This window comes from Mustela nigripes, chromosome 3 (assembly GCF_022355385.1).
Source record: "Mustela nigripes isolate SB6536 chromosome 3, MUSNIG.SB6536, whole genome shotgun sequence".
NCBI classification, from domain to species: domain Eukaryota; kingdom Metazoa; phylum Chordata; class Mammalia; order Carnivora; family Mustelidae; genus Mustela; species Mustela nigripes.
This window is the reverse complement of record NC_081559.1, coordinates 63,848,887-63,875,622: the sequence shown is the minus strand read 5'-3', so window position 1 is coordinate 63,875,622 and position 26,736 is coordinate 63,848,887. Positions and strand designations below refer to the sequence as shown.

At 42.2% G+C, this 26,736-nt stretch overlaps 1 protein-coding gene across 2 annotated transcripts in view; it reads left to right on the top strand.

Annotated features, from left to right (window-relative positions):
* STK39 (serine/threonine kinase 39) overlaps positions 1-26,736 on the top strand; it is a 299,252-nt gene that overhangs the window by 113,629 nt on the left and 158,887 nt on the right. For both annotated transcript variants that reach the window (XM_059394116.1, XM_059394115.1), the window contains exons 9-10: positions 1,847-1,895; positions 1,999-2,064. In XM_059394116.1, the coding sequence (XP_059250099.1) occupies positions 1,847-1,895; positions 1,999-2,064 (115 nt within the window). The remainder of the gene's footprint in view (positions 1-1,846; positions 1,896-1,998; positions 2,065-26,736) is intronic.

Sequence of the window (26,736 nt, the reverse complement as noted above, 5' to 3'; positions counted from 1 at the left end):
ATGTGTAATGATTTCCAAATGTCTTTTGTAGCTTCTCCCCTTTCTTCAAAGACAGGATTTAGCAAGGGTCACTTCTGGCGTTTGATTTTGTTTCTTTAAGTCCTTTTTAATCTGGAATAGTTCTTTTTTCTCCTTTTGCTCTAGGACTCTATTTTTTTGTTTTTAAGATTTTATTCATTTATTTGACAGAGAGCAAGCACAAGTAAGGAGGAGGGGCAGAGGGAGAGGGAGAAGCAGACCCCCACCGAGCAGGAAGATTGAAGGGGGGCTCCATCCCAGGACCCCGGGATCATGACCTGAGCAGATGCTTAACTGCCTGAGCCACCCTGGGGTCTCCCATTGTAAGGTTTTACAGGCGAGATAAACACAACACCAGGCGAGATAGGCGCAAGGCAAGATTTATTAAAGGCGCCCTTGGGCGAGGTTCGGGGACTCCGGAGAGGGGAGTCCAGGAAGTCGCGCATGGGAGGGGTCAAGGGGTCTTTTATCTGGGTTAAGACAGGGCATAGATTCACAGCCATATAAGGTAAGGTATTTGGTGATTGGAGAGTAGGGGGGAGTCCTGATGTTCCTGTTTCCTGCATAGGTATCGGTTTACTTTGGTGACGTGTCCTTGGCATACGTCCTTCCGGTGGGAGAGTCATGGGTTAAGGAAGAGGGCGGCCTGGAAGATGACAGCCTGGTAGCCATTTTTATTTTTCCTCCTGCATTCCTGGAGCCACCGACCTAATACCTATGATGCTGAGTTTTTGAAGAGATCAGGACAGTTGTTTTGCTGATTATCTACTGCTCTAGATGTATCTGATTCCATCTGCTTGGCTACTTGTTTCAGAAGGAACTATTTGAGGAAGGAAGCTATTCTTTATGGAAGAATGCTATTTAATAAACATAGAAGCAATGATAGAAGTAGGAAATCAGCATTCTGTCACCTGCTATGAAATAATTTGTTAAGACAAAGATGCTAAAACTGCTAAGGAATAGAATACTCATCCAATGCCATAGTGTTACCCAACAAAATACCTGCCAAATGCATTGGGGAAAACATACCTTTACAGGGGTGAGATCTCAGGCCTGGGGATCATTGGTTAAACTTGGCATCACTCCCAGGGAGATAACCTGACATCCTGGGCCCCTGATGGGCCGTGGGGAGAAGTGCACAGCATCATCTATGGAATATTCTTCCCCTGACATGCTCCATGCAACCTCGCCAAGTTTTTAGACCTACTGTTCAGTGTATAGGAAACACAGAATAGAGAAACAAGACCATCAGGAGCCCATCAGACCAGCCCAGGAATGCTTTTAAAGGAGTTTGCATTTTACTAATCACCCTGGCATGTACCTTCCCCTGACAACAGGTGGGCCATATACACTTGAGACAGGGTCGCTCACTGGCAGAGCCTGTCCACAGGATGGGGACCCCAGGCCATACCTGCTGCTCTTGGGGAATCAGAGATCACTGAAGACTGTAATTTCTTTGACGGGGTCATACGGCAGCTGGCACGGCTTCTTAATAAATCCAGGGATTGAGCTCGCAGACGCGTCAGTCTGACACCTTTCAGACAGACTGAACTCACTCAGCGAGGTGTAAGGACGAAGGGCGGAAAACTGATCATGCCCCAGAATTTAACTTACAGGAATGTATGCATTTTGCAGCAGGGGTATTTGGAAGGAACTGGGAAATAGGCATGGTTTTAGTTGGGGGTCCACTTGTGATTAATATAGTTTCTGGTTTTGCTATTCCCGAAACTGGTTTTCCAGAAACACTCTGGGACTTGCCTGTTTCGTCAAGGCAGTGTATTTATCAAGTGGTCATTGTTTCAACTCTAATTTGTTATTGATCTTTCAGGCCTACAGCCGCCGAGCTTTTAAAATGCAAATTCTTCCAGAAAGCCAAGGTAACATGCTTAAAAACCCACATAAATCTGCTATTTTGAAATCACTGTGAATTTCTGCGTATGCTACTTGGTGTTAAAACTGTTGGGAACGTTTGTTTTGCAGAACAGAGAATACCTGATTGAGAAGCTGCTTACAAGGACCCCAGACATAGCCCAAAGAGCCAAAAAGGTAAGCACCACTAGCCTTTGTGATCCAGCAAGGGCTGCTCCCCACCCAGGGAAATGAGACCCACAGAAACAGGAAAAAGATTGCCACATCCTCATCATGTGTTATTCAGAGGTTATCCGATCAGTGATTCCTTGGATGGCTGCATTTTTGCCTTTCGGGTATCTCTGGCTTGCTGTTATGTGTTTGTGGAAAACAGTGTGAAACTTGAATGATTTCATTTTTCCATTTATCAGCTTTGCTTAAGGAAGGTCAGAGTAGGGAGAGGATCATGATGGGGCTTGGATCCTGGAGACCTGAAATAGCCTGGAGTATCTTTCCTTTGGAAATTTCACCCAAGAGGAGCAGTCATTTTTAAGCTGTTTTGAAATGACAAAAGAAAACCCCAAATTTGTTCTTGGTGGTTATCTTCGAAAAATCTGATTTTATTGACAAATTTAATGGTTATCTTGAGTATCTGTGGAATGTCGGTCTTTTCCTTATAAAAGGCCTTGGCCCCTCTTGTAATTTAACTAAATTATAGTAATGATTACCTGAAAAATTTTCCATTCTTGCTTTTAGATTTTTTTAAAAAAATGATGTATATGTGTGAGTGTGTTTATTTCTCCAGAGTTTAATTTATTTGTAATTACTGATTGTGTTATGGCGTGAAGCCTAACAAAATTTAACTTCCGGTTTGGTTTAGTTTGATTTTAAAATTATATTAGATATTTATAATTAAAAATATGTAGGTAGTCACAGATTTAGAAAGGAAGTTTCTCTTTCCCCCACTTTTTATGGTTAATAGTCACGGGGAAAGCTGATCCGAATCCGAGTTGTACGCTCTGAAGTAAAACTGGCAGAGAAATATGCCTCAGAGATTACATCTCATAGTGCCCGGGTACAGTAACTGACTGTTAGTTTCCAGTCATTGCCTTTCCGGAAACATTGTGTATGAGGTACATTTTGCCGAGGCCTTAACATTGTTTTAAGCATATTTAAGTGTAGAAGTTAAGATACGACCCTCTGTGTCCAGGTGTGTGACTAGGTGACTAGGAGAGTTCTTGGGGCGGTGGGCCTGGGCAGGGGTGGGGTGAGGCAGGGGGATTGCCGCATTGGCCGCACAGACCTGAACCAGGGCTGGTCTGAGGGCTGTCTCTGAGGGAAAAGTGAAAGTTTGGCAGATGGTCCCTCAGAGTGGTGCATATCAAGGGGTGACAGGAATGCTAAAGATTCAGTTTGAGGCAGCAAGGGCCCAGCCGCTATCTGAGGGCTCCAGACAGAAGGAGGATCCAGGAGAGACGCCCTGGCATGTGCGAAACCGAGCGCAGTGATTTTGGTCAGACATCTGAAGCGTTAGCCCAAGTTGGAAAATGCTGTTAAGGGAGCCATTGGCTTGTTCTGTTTGTGTCATCCCCAAAGAACATTTTTGTGGGTCTCAACTTGTTTTGCTAGTTTTGCCTAGTCTCATCCTAGTGGTTGCCCCTGGAGAGGGTTTGACAGGCCTGTGTTCTGAGCAGAGCTTTAGCTTTGCACCCCCAACTCCTGTCAGGTGGCCTGGAGGCTTCCAAGGGGCAGTTTCCCAGTGGCTTCCCTCCTCTCCCAGACCTAAACTTGCCATGTTCGGTATTTCTGTCTGAGTCGCCCAACCTCAGAATGCTGGGGCTATTTTTGTATTTAAGGTCTCTTTTCCCCCTTGCTCCTCATCTGCTCGCTCTCTGGGCCTCTGCCACAGTACTTGGAAGGTTCTCCTGGTTCTGATGGGACAGTTGCACTCCCTCCCTTCTGTTCCTCCTTTCTGTTCTTTCTTAGACACTGCCCCAGGAATAACTTTCTGATCGTGTCAGGAATAACTTTCTGATCGTGTCACTGGATGGCTTCAAAGTGGTTCCCCAAACTAAATAAAAACAACCATAAGAACCCATAAATGAAAAAATAAAGAAAGGCTCACCTGTCTGTCAAAGAAAGGCCCACCACCTTCACTTGAATTCATGGCACCATTTCAGCTTCCAGCTTGAATTCATGGCACCATTTCAGCTTCCAGCTTACATTGTGAACTCCAGCTCTGGTGAACCACCCGTAGCTCTCACTGCTTGTCTGTCCCTCATGAACCTGTATTTTTTTTTGAAAGGCTATCATTTTGAGAAAATGAAGAAGCTTTTCAGGTCCTAGCTTTGTTTTCCTTCTTTTAAAAAATATTTAAATTCTTCATTACATATGAGTGTGTTGTGCATTCCAAACCCTGTTTTGCATGTCTCTTAAGCAAACCTTAAGCAGCTAAGAGTTTGGGGAGATGTGATTTTTCAAGCATGTCTTCTGCCACGTACTTGCTCCTGGACTTTAGACTTGAACCTCAGGGCTTGTTCTTCAAATGAAGAACAACCACACGTCTTAATGTCACAGAGAAAGACTGAAGGGAGAATATTAATTCATTGTTTAAACATCTTACAGGAACAAGAGTAGCCCATTGCAATGTGGTTCTTACCCTCGATCTTCATTCAGTCTGCTGTTTTCCTGTGAGAATTCTCGTTTTCTAGTGCCCGTGGGTTATCAGCTATGCCCCGCTCCTTGCCTGTAGGCTCCCTGGCAAGTATGCTGACCAGAATATCGATCACAGCTCATGTCTCACTCATGTCAAGTGCTCACAAGTGTTTGCTAACTCCGTGAACACCTAAGCTTGTGTGTACCCTGGAAAGGCCATCTGAAGCTCTCTTTCTTATGCACCCCAAATGCTTGGCATTCAGTCGTTCCTGGGGATTCCTCTTAGCAGCAGGCCGACTGCCTTCTGTTTGTGGGGCGTGGGATGCTGGGGAGCAACTGTGCTGTTCCTTGCTTGAAACTTCTCCTATGGGCTTGGTCCCATGGAAGTAAATATTATTTTAATCACCAGGAGCATTGAAGACCTTTGTTGTAGGATGTCTTTGCTTGTCTTCGGTGCTTACCGTGTTTAAGCAAATTCAGTTTAAAAGTTTGTGTAGGGGAGTCTTCAGTGTTACTTGTGTTGTCCACTTGTGGACTTGTCTTTATTGACTTCTTCTCGGCTTCTCACTTTCCTGGTCGTAGCAGTGTCTCCTGGGTGATCATCCTCTGGTTTCCCAGTGTACATTGGTTCTTCAGATGCTCCTTGTGTCTGCGGGTCCTTTGATTTCTGTCTCCCCGGTTTGTTGTTTTAAAAATAGAAACAGATAGGGGGCGCCTGGGTGTCTCAGTTGTTAAGTGTCTGCCTTTGGCTCAGGTCATGATCCCAGGGTCCTGGGATTGAGCCTGGCATTGGGCTCCCTGCTCAGAGGGAAGCCTGCTTCTCTCTCTCCCACTTCCCCTGCTGGTGTTCCCTCTCTTGCTGTCTCTCTCTCTGTCAAGTAAATAAATAAAATCTTAAAAAAAAAAAAAAAAATAGAAGCAGTCCATCAATATACCAGTGCTTAGAGGACTGGGCCCATTGAGCAAGCTCTGCACAGTTAGGCAAACTGTGTCAGAAACAACAGTTTCTGGGGCGCCTGGGTGGCTCATTCAGTTGGGCGTCTGCCTTTGGCTCAGGTCATGATCCAGGAGTCCCAGGATCGAAGCCTGCATTGGGATCCCTGAATCTGCTTTTCCCTCTGCCCCTCACCCCGCTCTCATGTTCTCTCTCTCTCTTTCTCATTCTATCTTTCAAAAAAAAAAAAAAATCTTAAAAAAAAAAACAACAATAGTTTCTGCTTCTCCTCCCTTATGAAAACAAAAAATTAAGAGATATTTTTTAATGTGTTTTTTTTTAACATGAATAATTCTCATATTTAAAAGAAAGAAGGGCCAGCTGTTCTCAGGAAGTCCCTTGAGCCCTCTTGTGCTGTCCTTTGGCACAAGAGAAGTAGAGGCTGTCATATTCATGTTTGCCCAGAATGTGAAGCATTAGTTGGGAGCCATGGAATTTTATGTGCTTAGGTGATCTTGTCTTCATCCAGACTGATTCCTCTAAATCAGGAAGAAGAAATAAAAATAGACCAGTGTGGCTTTCCTAGTAATTACTGACATAAAATGATTGTGTGTGTGTGTGTGTGTGTGTGTGTGTGGTTATTGTGGAAATTAGGGATATTTGTTTTCTTCCTGGAGGCAGAATATTTGGTCCATTTGGGCCCCCTCCGCCCCCGACAGACAGTGTTGCTTGGGGATCATCTTGATTTTCTTTTGCCCTAATTTTTCTGTCTGTGAAATGGAAATTCTGTCTGACCTCAGGCATGTGGTGAAGGGTAACAAGAGATTTGATGTTCCTGTACCAGAAGACATCCTGTGAATTCTAAATGAGAACATGCTAATAATGACCCATGAGAAAGAACAAGGTTAAGTACAGCTATAATTTCTTTTCAGCTTTTCACTTCTCTTTGAGCACGAGAAGAAATGGCTTCATCGCCATTACTCCTTCTCAAGTGACATTTTAGGGGCCTGTGTCCAGCCATCTTTAGAGGTTTTAAACCTTGAACATGTGGTGTTCTGCTGTTTATCCTACTAGATTCCCTGGGTGGGGAAGAGCGGAAATCACTCTGCTAAGATTGAATGCAGATGCGTACGGCCGTGTGCATTTTCTGTAGGAGCATCTAGGTGCTGGAGTTGGCTGGGGTCTCTGCTCTCTATTAGTGATGCAAACCTTGAGTCACCCCATTCACACTCCTGTCCATACACTTTCTGGAGCTAAAACACACGGATGGCAGGAGAAAGCAAAGGGTTAGTTGCTGTACAGATATCTCAATGCCAACTGCTTAACCAAAAAGCATATTGGCCAGGGAAGGGATGAAGAGGGAGGAATGCAATACGCCTTATTGAGGTTGCCTGTGTTTTCACAGGGAAAGGAATCACTGGAAGATTTTTTTGAATTTTCTTAATTTTGAAATTGAGAAGTCAGAAGTGATTATTCACTATCAGAAAGACAGAGATGGGCACCTGGATGATTTATTTGGTTAAGTCCGACTCTTGATCTTGGTGTGGGTCTTGATTTCAGGGTCATGAATTCAAACCCCACATTGGGCTCCATGTTGGGTGTGGAGCCTACTTGAAAGAAGGAAGGAAGGAAGGAAGGAAGGGAAGAGATATTGTATCACTGCTGCATTTGAATGGAACCATTGTGAATTGGAAAAAGTAAGGTGGCATTGGTGGGCACCAGAATTTCTTATATCAGGCTTGTAAGATTGACTTCATATTAAGCACCCCGGTTTGGTCCTCCTGTGTGCTTAGGAGTAAATGGGTAGGGATATAGGATTATGACAGTTCATATTTATTTAATAGTTCACATGTGTTCATAATTTGTCCATTCTATTTTTATGTTTTATTTTGAAATAACTCCAGGCTTATAAAAATGTACAAAAATAGCACCAAAAAATTCTCTCTATATTTTCTCTCTCTCTGGCTTTGGGAGCATTTCAAAATTATAGACCTGATGTCCTTTATCTTTAAATATACTTCGGTGCATGTTTCCTAAAAATAAGGGCATTCTTTTTTTTTTTTAAGATTTTATTTATTTACTTGACAGAGAGAAATCACAAGTAGATGGAGAGGCAGGCAGAGAGAGAGGGAAGCAGGCTCCCTGCTGAGCAGAGAGCCCGATACGGGACTCGATCCCAGGACCCTGAGATCATGACCTGAGCCGAAGGCAGCGGCTTAACCCACTGAGCCACCCAGGCGCCCAAAATAAGGGCATTCTTTTACCTAACAATTTACTCACCCAAATCAGGAAGTTAACACTGACACAGTATTATTTAATTTTCAGATCTTATACAAGTTCTGCCGGTTTTGGTAGTGGTCATCTGTCTGGTCCAGGAGCCCACCCAGGATCATTTAGTGGTGGTCGGCATTAGTCTCCTTTGCTCTGGAATAGTCTTTATTTTTCTCTTATGGACAGTCACCCTTTTGAAAACTCTAAGGCCACTTATTTTGCAGAGTGGGGCTCAGCTTGGGTTTGTCTGATATTTCTTTGTGACTAGACTTAATTTACGCATTTTTTGTCAGGAATACCTTGGAATGATGCCGTGTTCTCCTCACCTTGGTGTTGATTCATTCCTTTGCTCATGATGCTAATTTGATCACCTGTTCACGGTGGTGCCTGCCAGCTCTTCTTTGTAATAAACACAATTACTTCTTAATAGGAAGAGTTCATTAATATTACATTCTCTCATTATATTAAACATTAAAAGGTGACGTGAATGTACTTTTTCTATAGGGTCATTAGTCTTTATTCAAGGAAATATTTATGCTTTACGTCACTGTGGTTATACATTCATAGGCTATTAATGATAGGATTTCCTTATGGTTTCTAAGCGATCTTTCAGCCAAGGAACCCTTGGCTGGTATGTAATGCTTAGATTTAGATAGGAAATAGGATTGGTCAGAAAGCAACAGCAGCTGGATCTTTGTCCTTCCCTGGGCGAGCTGGCTGATTTCTGTGAGTCCAGTCTAGCCCAATGGAGCCCAGGACCCCGAAAGTATATCACTGTGATGATGAGAGATGATCCAGGCAGGATGTCTCCACTGTGTCTGACGCGTTGTGAGTGCTCAGTGCAACACAGGCTGCCATGACTATGGTGCAAATAAAGGAATGACCATGATGGCTACAGAGGTGGACATTTTAGAAGTACCCAGTGAGATAAGGAGTGAGGAAAGAGTGGCCAGGAAGGTGGGGTGGGTGAGGAAGGTTGTTTCTCTTTTGCTGTTGCTTTGGACGAGAGGGAGAAGCCTGTGGAAACCTATAGAAAGAGGGAGAAGGATGACAATATTATTTCATTGCTGTTGCTGATTCACATGTCTTTGGGTTTTCTTCCTGCCCCATCATGGTGCTGGCAGAGGGCGTGAGCCAGCACCTTCCCTGCAGCGGGTCCTGTCTCCTGTGGGAAAGCAGCACAGTGTTTTGTGTTTGCCAAGACCAGAGAATAGTAAGAATCAAATATGCACGCAGCTGATACTCATTTACAGCTTTTAGCTCACTTTCACATTTGCTTCCTTATTCATTCTAAACAGCTGTGCCTGAAGACAGGTCGGGCAGGCGCTATCATTACACTTGACAGACGAAAGTGGGAGAAATGAACTGACTTGTTTGAAGTCACACGACTAATGAGAGGCCGTCCTTATTTCCGGTTCTGTTCTCTTTCCACCAAATCGTACATCAGAAGGAGGAAGAAGAGAGGAGAGGATAGGAAGGAAATCTAGATGGAGACGCTAGGCGGTGGGACATGGTCTCAGTAGGAGAAGGGGGGGTACATTTATCATTCTCAGTGGGTAGTCTGTCCCTTAGCACATGCTGTACCCAGGCACTCGGAGATGCTGTGACCATCACTGTAGCCCTGGAGGTGTGCCTGGATTCTAGCAGGTGTGGGGGTACTAAGGTGAATAAAGGGCTTTGGAGATTCTGAAGGGAAGACAGGTAGCCAGTGGGGGTCGAATAGCATCGACAGTTGTTGAAACCTTCCAGAAACTCAGCTTCTCCTTTGTGAAATGGGGAAAGTCATTACGATACCTTCCTGTGGTTTTTGAGGACTGAATTAGGTGAAGCATGGGCAGTGTATAACCCAGTGGTTGGTTGGCACAAAAAATACATGGCACTAGTTATTATCATAATCCTAGTGAGTTTTATTATTATCATCGCTTATGTTGCGTTATTATTATGGTTTTATTATTATAATGTCATCATTGTTTTTGTAGCATCTTTCATTGCTGGGCTGCAGGCACCCCTGCTGCCGCTCCGGCTGCTACAGCCGCTGTAATGGCTGTTGCCATTACCCCCATGGCTCCCAGGAATGGGCACTTGTAGACCAAGGACCAGCCAGGCAGTGAGACTCTCCTTTCCAGTGGAGAACACAGCACAAGCAGCACAAGACATACTGAAAGAGCAACAGAGAATATGTGCCTGAAGATGTGGGTGGGGAATATATACTACAGAAGGGAAAAGGTCTTGGAGCGGCTTGAAGGGGGGACCTGGGAAGAAAAGAGAGAAGAATTCATACTTCTTGTGTAGCTTCACGCACCATGCTAGACACTTGGTTTACATTTATGGCCTTTAACTGTAGCTTTATGATAACTAATGAAGTCCTGAGTAACAGGACAGATGGATTCTTAAGGCTGATTTTTAAAAAAGGATACAGAGGGGTGCCTGGGTGGCGCAGTCAGTTAAACATCTGCCTTCAGCTCAGGCCATGATCCCAGGATCCTGGGATCAAGCCCCACATCGGTCTCCTTGCTCAGCAGGAAGCCTGCTTCTCTCTCTCCCTCTGTCTGCCACTCCCTGTGCTTGTGCTCTCTCTCTCTTTCTCAAGTAAATAAATTAAAAATCTTTTTTAAAAAAAGTATACATATTTTGAAGTATGAGCAGAAAGAGGATAAATATCTCCCGGTTTGTGATGATTCAGTTTGCAGACACAGGTTGGACCTTGACCACTTTATCACATAGTGGCTTTGCAAAGCCCGCTCGCTTCCCAGTTTGCTGCCATGTAGACTCCTCATTTAGTCAATAAAGAGGGAAAATGACTTTGAATTTCTACACAGTTGCATTTTTAACCCCTCTTGGGATCTTATGATTTATTTATGAGATATTGAAGGTTATATATTATCAAGAAACCAGAGCATACGGGCACCTGTGTGGCTCAGTGGGTCAAATCTCTGCCTTTGGCTCAGGTCATGATCTAAGGGTCCTGGGATGGAGGCCCACATTGGGCTCTCTGCTCAGTAGGGAGCCTGTTTCCCCCTCTCTGCCTGTGTCTCAACGTACTTGTGATCTCTCTCTCTGTCAAATAGATAAGTAAAATCTTAAAAAAATAAAGGAAGAAAGGAAGAAAAGGAAAGGAAAGAAAAGAAAAGAAAAGAGAAAAGAAAAGAAAAGAAAAGAAAAAGAATAGATAAGGTGATTTCAAATGCTGGAAGGATGGATTTTAGTTTTGTTCCGAGTCTTTCCAGTAGAGGGCAGCGAAGGGCTTTATTTCTGAGAGGCTGTGGCTTGCAAACTGAGCAAAAGTTTTTGGCTTTGTTGAAGGTCCCAGACTTGGAGAAGAAGAATCAAAAGGATGTGAGGTGCCTACTGAGCCATGAGTACCAGGCACCGTAGTCAGTCAGAGTGTTTATTTGCTGGGCAGGAAGTTGAAGGGTGAAGGTGTAAGCACTTCTCATTATTACCGTGTTCATTTCAAATTGCACTCTCTGTTAACCAATCAAAGTAATCTAACATTTGTATTTTCCAGAATGCATGTCAAAAACAAAAATCTCAATTTTGAAAACGGGATTAAAAAATCTTCTGGTATTTTATAGCATAAATGAATATGGTTCTGGGTAGTTGAAGGCTATTTCTAGAAAACTCCTTGGTTCCTGCAGTCTCCTTAAAACCAGGTAAACAGAGGAAAGAGGGAGTCAAAGCATATGATAGCAAAGAAGGAGAAGTGAACAGGCCTGTATATTTTGGATTTAACTTAGGATACTCCTCATGATTCAGGTAGGCCTAAGGGTGCATATTCTCTTGTTACTTTGTGTCTCGTTTTCCTTTCCTCTTATTTAAAAACAGCCACAGGTATTGGTAATCTATCTTGCTGGGTAGCTCCCACGCTCAAAGGGAGAAGGACTTTGATTGTTGAGGATGTTATTTTTTCTATGTTAGTGGTGAGAAAAGTTGTCCACAGAGGTTAAAATTATTGTCTTAACTGGGGCAGATGTTCCCAGAGGGTAAACTCATTATTGTTTGCATTATTTTTACATCTTAAATGCTTTGCTTTTTAGGCAGTTGAGAATGTAGAGTTCATGGGTTCAGAAAAATGCTTTTTGGTCACTAGGGGGTGCTATGGGAACAGTTCACGTAGGAACCTGGGGCCAGGAATTACTCACTGGTCTGTAGAAGCCATTGCAGTCACAAATTTCTTCCTTTTGCACTGTGCCTGCTATAAAGAACTTGACTCTGGTTTGTGCTGGGGGAAAATAAGGCAGAGGTGAGGGTGGAGGAAAGAACAAGGGAAAAAGCATCATAATTTACTTTCAGTTAAATTGTGAGTTGAGTTAAAAACTATACATTTTGGGGTGCCTGGATGGCTCAGTCAGTTAAGCTCAGTGCCCTGGGATTAAGCCCTGCATGAGGCTCCAAGCTCAGCACGGAGACTGCTTATTCCTCTCCCTCTGCTCCTTCTGCATGTTCTCTCTTTCAAATAAATAAAATCTTAAAAAAACAATAACAACCGTATATAATTTAGGTAAGTGGCCTTTTTCTGGTGACATTGACTTAGAGGAGAAAGGATCCATGGTGGAAATTGTCATTGGTAAATCCTGGCAGCCCCATTACGGGGAAACGCCCATATTTTGAGACTGAGGTGTCTTTTTATTCTTTTATTATTATTTTTAAGAGATTTTATTTATTTATTTGACAGACAGAGATCACAAGCAGGCAGAGAGTCAGGCAGAGAGAGAGAGAGAGAGAGAGGAGGAAGCAGGCTCCCCGCCTAGCAGAGAGCTCGATGCAGGACTCCATCCCAGAAGCCTGGGACCATGACCTGAGCCGAAGGCAGAGGCCTTTAATCCACTGAGCCACCAGGCGTTCCCTGGGGTGTCTTTTTAAAGGTACCAATTGCTTACGAGAGTTTACAACTTTTGCAGATCTCAGACACCCAGTTTTGGAAATTTAAAAATAGTGACATGCATTCTGAAAATATTGTGAAAGATAGTGTTTGCACAACTTTAGTGTGTAGAGAATTGATTGTTTCCTTTTGCTGGAAAGGCATAGGTGGAATCAGTGGCCTTATTTCACATCCAGTTAGATTTTTGAGATTTGGATGTTCGTATGCATTTTGTGTTTCCTTTTTACCTTTGGGAAATTTGCTTTTTCCAAAGTTTGTGTGCATCAGGTAACTTTGCAACTTAATTGGTGTACGTGTGCTGAGGGAAGTCCCTGTCTGCCTTCTCATCTAGGGCTCACTGAGCATCACTGACAAAGTACCAGATACTGACTCCCATTAAAGCGGTTTTTTTTTTTTTTTAAAGATTTCATTTATTTATTTATTTATTTGGCAGAAATCACAAGTAGACAGAGAAGCAAGCAGAGAGAGGGGGGAAGCAGGCTCCCTGCTGAGCAGAGAGCCCCATGCTGGGCTCCATCCCAGGCCCCTGGGATCATGACCTAAGCCAAAGGCAGAGGCTTAACCCACCGAGCCACCCAGGTGCCCCTAAAGTAGTTTGCCTTTATTCACCTTCACAGTGCCCTCTAGCATACCATACCTTTTAAAATTAGATATACGGCGAAGAATGGGAAGGAATTTGGAATTTGTCTACACTTGTAACAACACGCATATAAAAAGTGAACCGATGCTTTCTTGATCTTGTCAAATCTCTGATGTGACTGACTGTACCTTCTTTCTGGTTTAAAACCATTCAGTGGCTTCTTGTAAATTGCAGGTAAGTTCCAAGTTCCTGCCACTGATAAGATGAGGACCAGGCACGGCTCCCGTGCTCTGTGTTTGGGTCAGCTCTCTCCAGCCTTTGCTTCGGCCACTCACCACCTCACCCTTGCCACATCCTTACAGAACTATTGATTCTGCTTTTCTACTAATGCACTCCTGAAGTCCCACCTGGGTTTTCCATGGGGTTGTGTATTCTGGCCCCCCTGCTTAAAAGGCTTCTCCCTGAACTTGTATCTTGCTGCATCTGGCACCTCCTCTCTGGAACTCTCTCCTCGCATCCCCCCTCTGCATCCAGATGGTTCTTCAGTCTTCTGTCTGTACCGCTTCTGCACCTGGGCATGGGTCCCTTGTTGCGCTTCCTGTCGTTTGCAGTTACTTCCCTCACACTTTTGCTTTCTGGACCAGACTGAGTTCCCTAGGTGAGGGGATTGTGTCATAGTATTCCCATGTTCCCAGTACCCAGGACAGGAATTTGGTCCATCTGGAACTGAACTTCAGGAAATGAGCTTGCAAAGTCATGATGATGGCTTTCATGGGAGCTGATGTGAGAGCATGAGGAGAGGCAAAGTGAATCTTGTCGTATGAAATGGGAAGAGTTGAGAAGATTTCCAGTTGGTGCTGTCTTCTTGTATTTCAGGTCTGGGACTCAGAGGTTATCTGCTTTTAGTTTCACATCCTTTGTCGTCTTCCCCTGGCTGACAGTCTTGGATGAGCCAATCAGCTCGACCCACCTTTGCCACCTTGTCACAAAGCAGAGTGATTAGCTTCCATGACCTACCACTGATGCCTTACGCACATTGGGTTACCTGACAGCGAAGTTTAGTCCCTGGCACTCAGCATATTCTATGCTGTCATTTTCTTTTCCCAGACAGGATGTACATAAGTGTTCCCATCACCAGAAGCCACATCTAATTAGGAAGATATTTTGAAACTAGAGTTCAATTAGTTTTCACTACTCTCTAATTTTGGATTGCCTGTTACCTATCCCCCCATTTAAGGGAAACAATTTAAGCTTAACTCTTTTAGGTCATGACCCTCTAAATCTTTAAAAGGAGTATGACATTTTGGAGAAGGGGAGGTGATGGAGATAGAAAGTGATGGAACTTGTGTGCACAACTGGGAAAGGAAACCGTCCATTCTGGTGAAAGGGATCCAGATGTTTTACTCTTCTTCCTCCCTTCCTCCCTGCCCATTTAGGAAGAGTGGTGAGGCCAGCAGAGGGCAGGGTATGCATGCTTAAAAAACCAAGAGTGGCGTTGGGGGGCTGTACTGGCTCTGGGTTAATCAAATTGGATTGATATAACAATCTGATGCACTGTTTTATTGTGCTTTAAAAAAAAGGCCAGAATATATGTATTTTGCAATTTCTTTTTACTTTGAAATTAAGTAGTTTTAAAACAAATTAAAATTCAAGAGGCTCAGTTAAAGTTGTATTTTGATACAGGCTTTTCTAGGCTTCCCCTTAAATTCTCTCAAATTCAAATATTCATTTAGGAGCACACATAATAACTTTAATTTTCTCTCCCCTCACATACAGGAGGGGAGAAGGAGTCCTTGTATAACATACAAAGCAGTAACAGAGCTGAGAAATTCAAGTAACAGCCTTCAATCCAAATGTAAAAGGCTATTTGAAGGTGACTTGAAATTGTTTTGGCTGTTTTGCAACCACTTTATGGGTTGATGTAATTCTGTTGGGGCGGAGCTGGGAAGGTCCTGTCTCATCAAGGCTGGAAGGGCTCCCTCAGATGATAAGGATAGAGTATAAAGAGGTGGACTTTCTATGTGACTTTGTGGAAAGTAGTAGGAAGGAGGAAGAGGAAAGTGAGAAACTGAGCCTAGAAAGAGGTGGAAAAGGCCCCAAAAGAGGAGCTCTAGGTCAAGAAGCTGGGATCCACCAAGGTCTGGGCTAGAAGGTAGATCCACACTTGGACACTTGCAGACAGGCCCCAGCCAGATGCTGGCTCTACCCCTTGCACAGGGTAACTCTGAGCATCGGCTAACCGCATCTCCCCCCGCGCCCCGCCCCCCCCCCGCCCTGCCTCACCTGTGAAGTGCTCACCATTCAGTGCTTCTCCTTGATCCTCAAGGAGGAAAAACGAATCCTGAGTTGGGCCTCCAGTGTTTGCCAAGGTCTACTCCCTTCCTCATCCCTTCTGGCTGTGTTCTCCACCCGGTCCTTCTCCATGTGTCCCTTTGCCCAGGTCTCCCACGCAGGCGGCCCTCCCCTCTGCGGAGAAGCGTCAGCCTGCTCCTTCCTCAGCAGACCCCACTTTCAGGTCCAAGAGGCCCTTCTCTAGAGAGCAAAATTGGAATCCTGCTGTATTCATTGTTCTGTGATTTACCTGCATTTTCATTGAAGATTCCTCTGGGCATCTCTCTGTGTCAAGAAACAAAAACTTACCAAGTCACGTCTAATGGCTGTGTAATGTTCTACTCTAAGAGTGACTATAATTGATAATCAGTTTCTTCTTGATGGAATTCAGATGGTCTCCAACTTTTTGCGGTTAGCCATACTGGGGTGAACACCATGTGCCTGTACTCTTGGATACGATGTTGCTGGTTTTGTTCGGATGTGTTGCCAGGAATAGAATTGCTTGCTGGAAGAATATATGTGCCTTATAATTCTTGATGTAAACTGGCTTATTGATGTTTACAATGGTAGTCATTATATTTTACATCCCAACCTGAGTCTCAATTCTGTCACCTACCTGTACAATAATACGTTAGCCACACGCACGCACACACAAACACACGTATATTCTTAGCTCAGTGCCCAGCATACAGTATTTAATATTACGCTTTATATTTGGTATTGAAATGTTATCCATGTACATTTATTTCCCTTTTTGCTGGCTCTTCCATTAACTCTTTCACAGAGAGCAACCCAGGTCTCCTGGTAGTTTTGCAACCTTGAGACTTGCAGGAACTTTAGGAGAGGTTAGAATGATTGTGCACTAAAAGCTGATCGATATTAAGCCTATTATGGAGGTCCCAGCTTGGGGTCCTGAACTCGTAGGGTCATTAAACGTCGTGAGGAGAGAGCTACTGGTGGCGGAGAGTGTGGGGAGCCCTACCGTTCTGCAGCCGGTTCTTAGGTAAGGAATTCTTTTTAGTGTGGGGGCTGGGCTTAGTGTGCAGCCTGACGAGGTATTTTTGCCCATTATCCTGTCACTGCAGTCTCTGTGTCCAGAACAAACAAATGATAAACTAGCTGCCAGCCTGAGAAATGGTCCAGCCAAGTTCATCATCCCTTGGTTTATGGAGGGCTGGGGTCAGCTGTGTGTGCTGGGAGCAGTGTTGGTAATGGTCCACTTCCATGGTCAAAGACAGCAGATCCCCAGGTGCCCCTCAACCTCCCATGTTTAAATGTGACAGTTGATAGGAAATGCTTATACGTCTGTAATACCACAGCGATTGCATCAGTGCCTTTGCCTTTTCCTTTCCCTCATTGTGCATCAGGAAACGTTTGATAAGGAAGGAGTTGTGTGTTATACAAGTGAGCCTCAGGAAGTATTTAAATGTCATGTAAGGATTATCTTTTATTTTTTTAAAGAAGTGAACGTCTAAGGTTGGGGATTTTCACCTGCTGCTTTGCTTCTTCCTTGGCTCTGCAGAACCTCAGAAGTGAACCCTGGTTCTTCACATAAAACTGTTTGTTCTTGCTCTTCTGCCAGACTTCTAGTTTCCTTCCGGACTTCAATTTACTACAGTTTATTTAGAACTGGGTTATTCACTTCTCTATTTTAATTGTAAGATTTCTGGCTTCTTCATTTATTGATGGATTTTAAAGTTATAATTAGAGAGGTTCCCCATTTAATGTATTTTTTAACAGATATCATTAATTTATCTGTTAGAAAACAAAACTCAGTCGAGGACATTTGAAGACCTAATTGGCTTTATTAAAGCAATGCCTGAGTCGGGCAGCTTCCCATCTAGCAAGTACAGAGACGCTCAGGAATTGTGCAAAATGGAAGATTTTTATGGGAAGGAGGGTGGAGCAAGTAGTTACTGGCAGAAGAAAAGAAAGGATTGTTTCAGACAAGGTCACCTTTCCTTGGAGGGGAGGGGCAGGGGGTCTTATTAGGTGGATTATCTCATCTTCATTTGGGAGATGGAGAGGACTCATGTGACAGATGACCTCACTGGTGCTGATCAGAAAATTCCTGACTGGCTGAGTAAGACTACATTTTTGAGGGAGGCTGGAACTGCATTTAGGTGAGGCTGTAAGCCCAGGTTTGGTGACTTGGCCGGAGTGATTCCATTTTGGGCGTGTGGTTTTCTTTTCAACAGAACAAAGAAAAAAGTTTTCAGAAATGAATGACCTCCACATCAGCTACTTCCCTGCTGACATCTTCTGTGATATGATGTTATTTCTGTGGGATCCCTTCTGCTTTTCTCCTTTTACCACCTTGAGAGCTATTCTCCTGTCCCCTTTCCTTATAGAAGCTTAATGCCTGGCGGTTCTGACACTTAACTGCGCAGATCCCCAGGCCTCTTCACCAAACATCCATATTCAGTAGATCTGGGGCCGTGACCCAGGACTCCACATTTACAATAAACCGCTCAGTTGGTAGTGGTACCGCAATGAGACGGACCTGGCTGGGCTCCAGGTTCGGAAGGAAAACCGTATTGCTAAGCTCACTTGACAAAAAAATTATTTCATAGTCCTTTATAATTACATAGACACAATGAAAATGCTTATATTTCATCTGCTGCTTTTCTCTTTTTTTCCAATGGAACTTTGGGCAATGCTGTTCCCACCTCTTGGCCATTTACACTCGGAACTCCACTGACGCAGTGCCCCCCCCCCCCCCCCCCCCCCCCCGCCTCCCTGGTTGGTCTGCGTTATGCTGCTTGCTTGCTGGGCAGACCGTTTGAGGCAGAGCTGCAGTATCTTCTTAAACCACGACTGCTTCTGGTACTACTTACTAGGTCTTAGGTGTGTACCCAGGTGGGTATCTGTCTTCAGAGTGCTCTGACTTTACTAGCATTGTTAATACAGGTGCTCATTTCTACCATCTTTATAACGCTAGCATTAAACAACAAAGTTTAACTGAGTAAACTTGAAGACCCAATTGGCTTTAGTCAGTGATTCATGCATCAGGCAATATTCCCTCCAGCGAGTCGAAAGGAGCTCAGAGGAATTATACAGAATGGAGGGTTTTTGTTGGCAGGAGAGTGGGACGAGGAGGCTAAGCTAAATTAATAACACAAGGAACGATAGGTGTTGGCGAGGTTGCGGAGAAAGGGGAACCTTCTTGCGCTGTTGGTGGGAATGCAAGCTGGTGCAGCCACTCTGGAGAATAGGATGGAAGCCCCTCAAAAAGTTAAAAGTAGAGCTACCCTACCATCCAGCAATTTTGCTACTAGGTATTTACCCAAAGCATACAAAAATAAAATTCAGAGATGTACACGCACCCTGATGTTTATGGCAGATTATTAACAATAGCCAAGCAATGGAAAGAGCCCAAATGTCTACCGGTTGATGAATGGATAAAGATGTGGTGAGTATGTGTGTGTGCGCGTGTGTGTATACCTATGAACACACATCTATTTATGTATATATACATATAGATAGATAGACACACAGGTATAAAAATGGAATATTACTCAGCCATCAAAAGAATCAAATCTTAGCATTTGCAACGGTGTGGTTGGAGCTAGAGTGTATTATGCCAAATGAAATAAGTCAGTGCGAGAAAGATGAAAACCGTATGATTTCACTCGTATGTGGAATTTAAGAAACAAAACAGATGAACACATGGGAGGGAAAAAAAAGAGAGGGAAACAAACCATAAGAGACTCTTAATGATAGAGAGCAGACTGCGGGATGACAGAGGAAGGTGGGTGGGAGATAGGCTAGGTGGGTGATGGAGGGGGGCACTGGTTGGGATGAGCACTGGATGTTGCATGTAAATGATAAACTACTGAGTTCTACTGAAACCAGTGTTGCACCATATGTTAACTAACTAGAATTTAAACAAAAATTTGAAGAGAAAGGAAAAAAAACCAGGGCCTTAGTAAAGATCACTGTATTCTACTCTTAACTGCTGGAAGAATGACGCAGAAGAAAGTGGGTGTCACCTTGGATGCACTGGAAGCACCTGTGTCTTGGAGTGCAGTCAGCTTTGGCACATGTACCAATTTCCTAATGACTGAACTTTATGATATAGTCAAGTATCTGGAATTAATTATTTTCACCAATCTAAATTATAGAAATTCAAGTTCCTAATAGCCAACAGTATTTGGAAAATTTAGATGGACTTTTACAATATTATCAGTAATCTTGCTATAATAAAGATATTAGATATCTTTATTGTAGCCATAAAGATATGGCTAAGTTAAAAAAAAAAAAAAGAGTGGATTATTTCACCTTCTCTTAGGAAAGGCAGGGGGTCTTGTCATGCAGATTACCTCTCTTGCAGGTGCTGATCAGCAAATTCCAGACTGTGTGGTTTAAAATTCTACTCCTAGGAAAGCTGACAACTGCAGTTAGTTTAGCAGAAGTGACTTCATTCTGGACCTTCATTCTTCATTTTTAACACTACATTCTTTGATGCGTGATATAGGAAGGTATGTGGTAGACTAACATTCAAGGGAGGCAAGCTGGATGAATGAACCTTTTTCATATCCTAGTGCAGGGCGAGAGAGAAAGGTGATGTGCAGGCTTTAAATTTGGACAATGAGGAGGAGATCTTCTAATAATGGATACTATCTAAAGATTAAATAGACTGGAATTAAAATCATGAGGGACCTAGGGGCACCTGGGTGGCTCAGTGGGTTAAAGCGTCTGCCTTCAGCTCATGTCATGATCCCAGGGTCTCTGCTTAGCAGGGAGCCTGCTTGCTCCTCTCTATCTGCCTCTCTGCCTACTTGTGATCTCTGCCTGTCAAATAAATAAATAAAATATTTTAAAAAAATCATGAGGGGCCTAATGTACTGGAAGAGACTCTAGCTGTCACCTCAACCAGAGCTTCCCAACTGGTGGTCAGGACACACAGGTAGACAGTGAGCGGGTTACAGGTTGAGCCACAATATTGATCTCATTCCTCTGGGCAGCTGAGCTGGGCTTGAGGTGGCTGGAGTTCTGGGGCCAGTTGCTCTGAATTGCTTCAGTAGATTACCCCAGTGTGCTCTATAATTATCATTTTCTACATGTGTCATGAGGCCTGTAAGTTTGTGAAATTAATCACCCAAACCCCCCAGTATTAAAATTTGGCAGACCGTAGGAAAGATCTTATTTGGAAATCCAAGGGATACAAGTCAGCTTTGGCACAAAATCCCTTTGGATACAAGGGATTTTGAGAAAGCTTAGGAGTTCAAAGAATTCAGTTGGAAGGTCACCCGTCTGAAGGTATCCTCCTGGTATAGGGAGCTGAAACTGAGTTCTGTGGAGAGTAAATGGATTTTTAGTCAGCGACCAAGACCTCGGTCACTGCTTTTGGCTCCTGCTCCAGTGCTAACTTTTTATGTTGCTGAAGCTGAAGGTCGGTGACAGAAAGAAGAATTAATGGATTGTGTGTTCTTTGAAGAGCAGGGACCATCCTACGTGGTTAACTTCAGGGCTAACTATGTTCTCTGACAAGATAGGTGTCTAGTAGGTGTTGGCCAAATGAACGAACATGGTGGGGTTTATTTTTGTCTCTATGGAATTTGGGTCAGATGTCTTTCAACCCTTCTCCAATAAAGAGTCAGTGAGATTCTTCTCTTGAAAGGAATTTATTTCTGTTGGAATTGAGGATAGTGAAAGATTTTACATTCTATGTCATATTTAAACTTCCAAGAGCCTTAGAGGAATTTGAAAGTGGACTTCAACTAGGTATTAAAAACTTGTCTTTAGGGCACCTGGGTGGCTCAGTTGGCCTTCGGCTCAGGTCATGATCCCGGAGTTCTAGGATCAAGTCCCGCATCAGGCTCCTTTCTCCACCTGGAGTCTGCTTCTCCCTCTGACCTTCTTCCCTCTCATGCTCTCTCTCATTCTTTCTCAAATGGATAAATAAAATCTTTAAAAACAAACAAACAAAAACTTGTCTTTGAATTTATAAGGAGAAAATAGCTTGCTTTCAGGTATGGATTTTGTTTAGTTTAGGGTATTTTTTTCCTTTCACTGTATACATGTGATAGATAAAATAATTTGAGTTGCCCAATAACTAGATCCTGCCTTAAACATAGATCATATTGCATTTCTGAGTTCACAGAAAGTGGAGGCAGTATGTAAGGATCTAAAGTAAAAGAAAAAGAAGCTAGAGGCTGAAGTAGGCTTGGTGTGTTACATGTGAAAGCAAACGTGCATGAAAGCTCTGTGGCAGCAAAGGGGAAGGAGTTGTGTCTAATCTGGTATTGAATTCATGTATTGATATTTTACTTAATTTTTTTTACATTTGACAATAAATGTTGAGTCTGAGATTCTTGAATTAAGCTGATAATACTGAGACTTGAAAGATGGCTAAAATGTCCTCAAGAGAATTGTGTATGTCTCTTGGTTTCTGAGAGAAAGAAACACAAATATTCTTTGAAGGAATACTTTCTTCCAGATATAAATAAAACATCAGAAATAAATAACTAATTTAGGTATTATCTCAAGAAATTCAGAAACTGAAATTATCTGTGTTAGGCATTTTATGTAATATATGAAATATATGAAGAAAAAAAGGATAGAATGATAGAAATGAGTTAAAAACAAAATATCAAAAATGGCCATGCAGATTTGAAAAAGAAATAGCTTTTAGGAATGAATCTTATAACTGTTAAAATAATAAGAGTTAAAACAAATAAACAAATTCTCTCCCTGGAAGGACTTAGATATATGAAAAAATATTTGGTGGTTTGACAGGTTAGATACAGAAGAAAAGAAAAATGGCCAGTTGAAGAAATTACCAAGGTTGCAGCATAGAGAGATAGGAAGATGAAAATTTTGAGAGAGAGAGGTTAATAGATTTAGAGAAGAGAGTGAGAAATTATGACATAAATCTAATCATAGTCCTCGAGAACATAGTAGAGAAAATACAGAAGAGGTAATATTTGAATAATTTTCCAGAATTCATGAAATATAGCCATTCACAGCAACGGGAAAAATATTGTGAACAACCAAGATAAATGAAAAGAAATCTGCACTTTGGTATTTTGAAGTAAAACTGCAGAACCCCAAAGATAAAAGGAAGATCTTCAAGTCCACCAGAGAAGAAGAATAGATCACCTGTAAGAGAGTAATAAGTAGGCTGAGCTCAGATGTCTTTTTAACAACAATCATAGTCTGAAGATAAGAATAACTTAATATATTCAAAATATTTAGAGAAAATTAAGAATTTCAAGACTAGAATGAAATGGAGATGTTTTTAACATTTAAAAAAAAATATCTTATTAATTTATTTTGCAGAAAGAGAGAGAATAAGCAGGGGAAGCAGCAGAGGGTGAGGGAGAAGAAGACTCCCTGCTGAGCAGGGAGCCTGATTTGGGGCTTGATCCAGGAACCTGGGATTATGACCTGAGCTGAAGGCAGACGTTTAACTAAGCCACCCAGGTACCCCTGAAATAAATATATTTTAAGATTAGCAAAAACTAAGGAAATTTATACTGTAATGTACTTACATCAAAGGAACCTTCAGAGGGTGCCTGGGTGGCTCAGTCAGTTGGCTGTCTGACTCCTGGTTTCGACATGGGTTATGATCTTGGTGTCGGGAAATCAAGCCCCTCATTGGGCTTGGCGTCCAGCAGGGAATCTGCTTGAGATTCTCTCCCTCTCCCTCTTCCCTTCCTCTGCTTACTCTCTCTTTCTCTCCCCCTCTCTCTGGGATAAATAGATAGATCTTTAAAAATTTAAAAAAAAAAAAAACACCTTCAGGAAGAAGGAAAGTGAAAATTAACAAACTTGGCATTTAACTTTAATTAGAAAACAACAATATTAATCTGAAGAAAATAGAAGGAAGAAATTGGAGTTGATAAAGATCTGAGCATGGAGAACATTGGGAGAAGGAGAGAAGGGAGTTGGGGGAAATTGGAGGGGAGACGAACCATGAGAAACTGTGGACTCTAAGAAACAGAGTTTCAAAGGGGAGGGGGTGGGGGATTGGGTGAGCCTGGTGGTGGATATTAAGGAGGGCACATATTGCATGGAGCGCTGGGTGTGGTGCATAAACAATGAATCTTGGAACACCAAGAGGAAAAAAAAAGAGGAGTTTAGTCTAAAGCAAGGGTCAGCAAATCTGGCCAAATCTGGCCCAGCACATGTTTTAATAAATAAAGTTTCATTGGAACATACACAGAAAAATAAGTGAAATTTAGAAAAACAAAAATATCACAAATAAACTATGATTTCAGCAGAGATTAAAAAGGGACTGTAATAGTGCAGTGAATTCCTATATGCCATATATCTAGAGGAGATGGATAAATTCTGAGAAAAATATAACTTACCAAAACGGAGTCAAGGAAAAAAAAGAAAAAGACTGAATAGTCCTATAGGTTAACAGGCAGAACAAGATACTATTTATTATTTCTGTTACCTTATTAAATAAATCTAGCAAAATGTGTATAGGAATTTTAGGTGGAAAAATGTAAAACTTATGGGAAAATATTGAAGAGGACAAAATAAGTAAATACATGTTCATCAATAAGATTCAGTATAATAAAGAAGTCAGTTATCCTCAAATTGGTGGTAGAGTCAATGCTGTTCCAAATCAGACTCCTACAAAAATTTTTGAGAAACTTGACAGTTAATTGAAAAATTTATTTGAAGAGCAAAATCTTAAGAATATACAGTGTAGCTCAAGACCGTGTGATGTTGGGGATAGACAAAAGACCAATGGTATAAGGCAAAGAACTCTCAAACATACCCTTGGTATATGACAGATGTATTGCAGATTTGGGTAGAAAGAGTGACTGTTGTATGAAGTAAATAGTTCTGGGACAAGAAACACAGCCATGTGGGAAAAAATTCTTACTCTATACCATAAAAATAATTTCATTCCTAACCAATTAAAACATTTAATGTAAAGGCAAACTAAAACTTTTCAGGGAAAAAAACCCCACATTACTTTGAAGCAGGGAAGGTCTTCTTAAATAAGACCCAAAAAGTCTATCTCTGAAAGAAAAGACTTTTAAAGGCAGTTGTCTATCTGTTATGAATGTAAACCTCAAACTGGGAAAAGGTCTTTTTAAGACATAGAACAGACAAGTGATTGGTGTCAAAATATGCAAAGAACTTCTTCAGATCAATAGAAAAATGGATATAAATACACAAACAGGCATTTCCTAGATGAAAAAATATGAATGGCCTGGAAACATTCCAAAAGTTGGCTCCCCATCATTAGTAGACCTACTGCACCTCTTACATATAGCTTGTGGGAGGGAAAAGCACCACAATCAGTTTGGAATTGAAGATGGCACCTTCTTATGAAAGACATTTTTATGTCCTTTAGTCCAGCAACTGTACACTTAGAGAATTCTATGTCCAGGGAAACTTCTGCCACCGTGCTATGAGACATTAAGAGGAATGTTCAGAATAACAGTTACAGTTCTAAGCAGAAGAAAATAACCCAGATATCCTTACACAGGGGAATGATTAAATGTAGTATACCTATATTTATTAGAATAGTTGGAATATTAGTTAGAATATCATACAGCAGTAAAATTGGACAGCACAGATGAATCTCTGAAGCGTAATATGGAGTGAAAACAAGCTACACAAGACTCTAGTGAGATTGATACCATTTTTATAAAACTGAAAACTGAGCAAAATTAAGTGATCTAATATTTAGGAATATATCTTTGAGATGATATTTTTCCAAAAAAGAGGTAAACTGCACACAGATTTAGGGTAGTGAGCAGGAATGGGGCAGGGGAGGGCACATGGGTCAATGCAGCAGCATTTCAAGTTATATAATATTGTTGTTATGCTTCATTGCCTAGACCTACGGTATGTACGTTCATTTGTAGGAGTCCAGAATCCTGTACCAACAGCATAAAGAGCCAGACTGCCTGTGTTCCCATCATGCCTGCTCTGTTCACTAAAGGTTCAGTCATGGGCAGATTACCTTTACTGCTTTAGAGCTCGGTTTCCTTATCTGAAAAATGGGATGATAGCCACAGTTATCTACATCATGGAGGAGTTGTGGTCATTAAATGGGACCCTCTGTAAGACTGAAGTTGGTCACCTGGTACAGAAGAAGTGTGTAATATATTTAGCTCTGTTATTTTATTATATCTTTCTGAAAACATGGTGTGTGCTGCTGTGTACTTCACACAGAGTTCAGTTCTGGTCTGAACTTGTTCCCACACAGAGTGCACTTCTGGTCTGATAGTATGGTGGAATGAGATGTTTACAGTATGCATTTAAATATGTGTAAGTGGGCTCCTGGGTGGCTCAGTGGGTTAAGCTTCTGCCTTTGGCTCAGGTCATGATCTCACTGGGCTCTTTGCTCAGCGGAGAGCCTGCGTCCCCCTCTCTCTCTCTGCTTGCTTCTCTGCCTACTTGTGATCTTTCTTTCTCTGTGAAATAAGTAAATATAATCTTTAAAAAAATAAATATGTGAAAGTTATACATATTGATTTCTTCAAATTCCCAGCCTCTCACTAAAGAAGAGGAATTCTGGAAGGAGAAGCAAACTTTACGCCCTCTTAAGTCTTTGAAATTCTGGAATATTAGAGTGGAAGTGTCCCATCATTTTTTGACTAGAGGGAAAGATCACTTGAGACAGGCCATTCTCCAAAAGCGGGTCACAGAGTGCTGCACGATGGGGCCACAACGTCCCCAAACTGTTTGTGCTCTTGACTTAGAGGCAGTGACATGTAACTCCAGCAGTTACGAATGGGGCTCAGTAATGCCACAAGACATCTTAGAAAGTGTGATTCCCATGAGTAGTTTGAAGTGGTGTGTACATTCTGTAGGAAGTGAGATTATTCCAGTGTTGTTGAAACCATTGTGTTGGAATGAGGAAGAGAAAGTTGAAAACTGGTTTAATTTGAAAATGAACATGTGTTGGCTGTGTACATTGGGAAACACTAAGCTGGATTTGTAATAATGGCCTTATTGGTGCCCGGGCGTGAGTTAGCTGTAAAGGAAATGATGCTTGGACCCTTTGCCCGCAGTTTAGAAAAGCAGGACAGTTTTTGTTATGTGTGGTCACAGGACATAGTCTCTGTGAACAGTGTTACGGTAGCTCTTACCACTTGGTGGATTAATAAGGAATGTGAAAATGAATAAAATTCCCAATAATGTCCCAATAATTAATAAGGAATGTGAAAATGAATAAAATTTCCAATAATGTCCCAATAATTAATAAGGAATGTGAAAATGAATAAAATTTCCAATAAT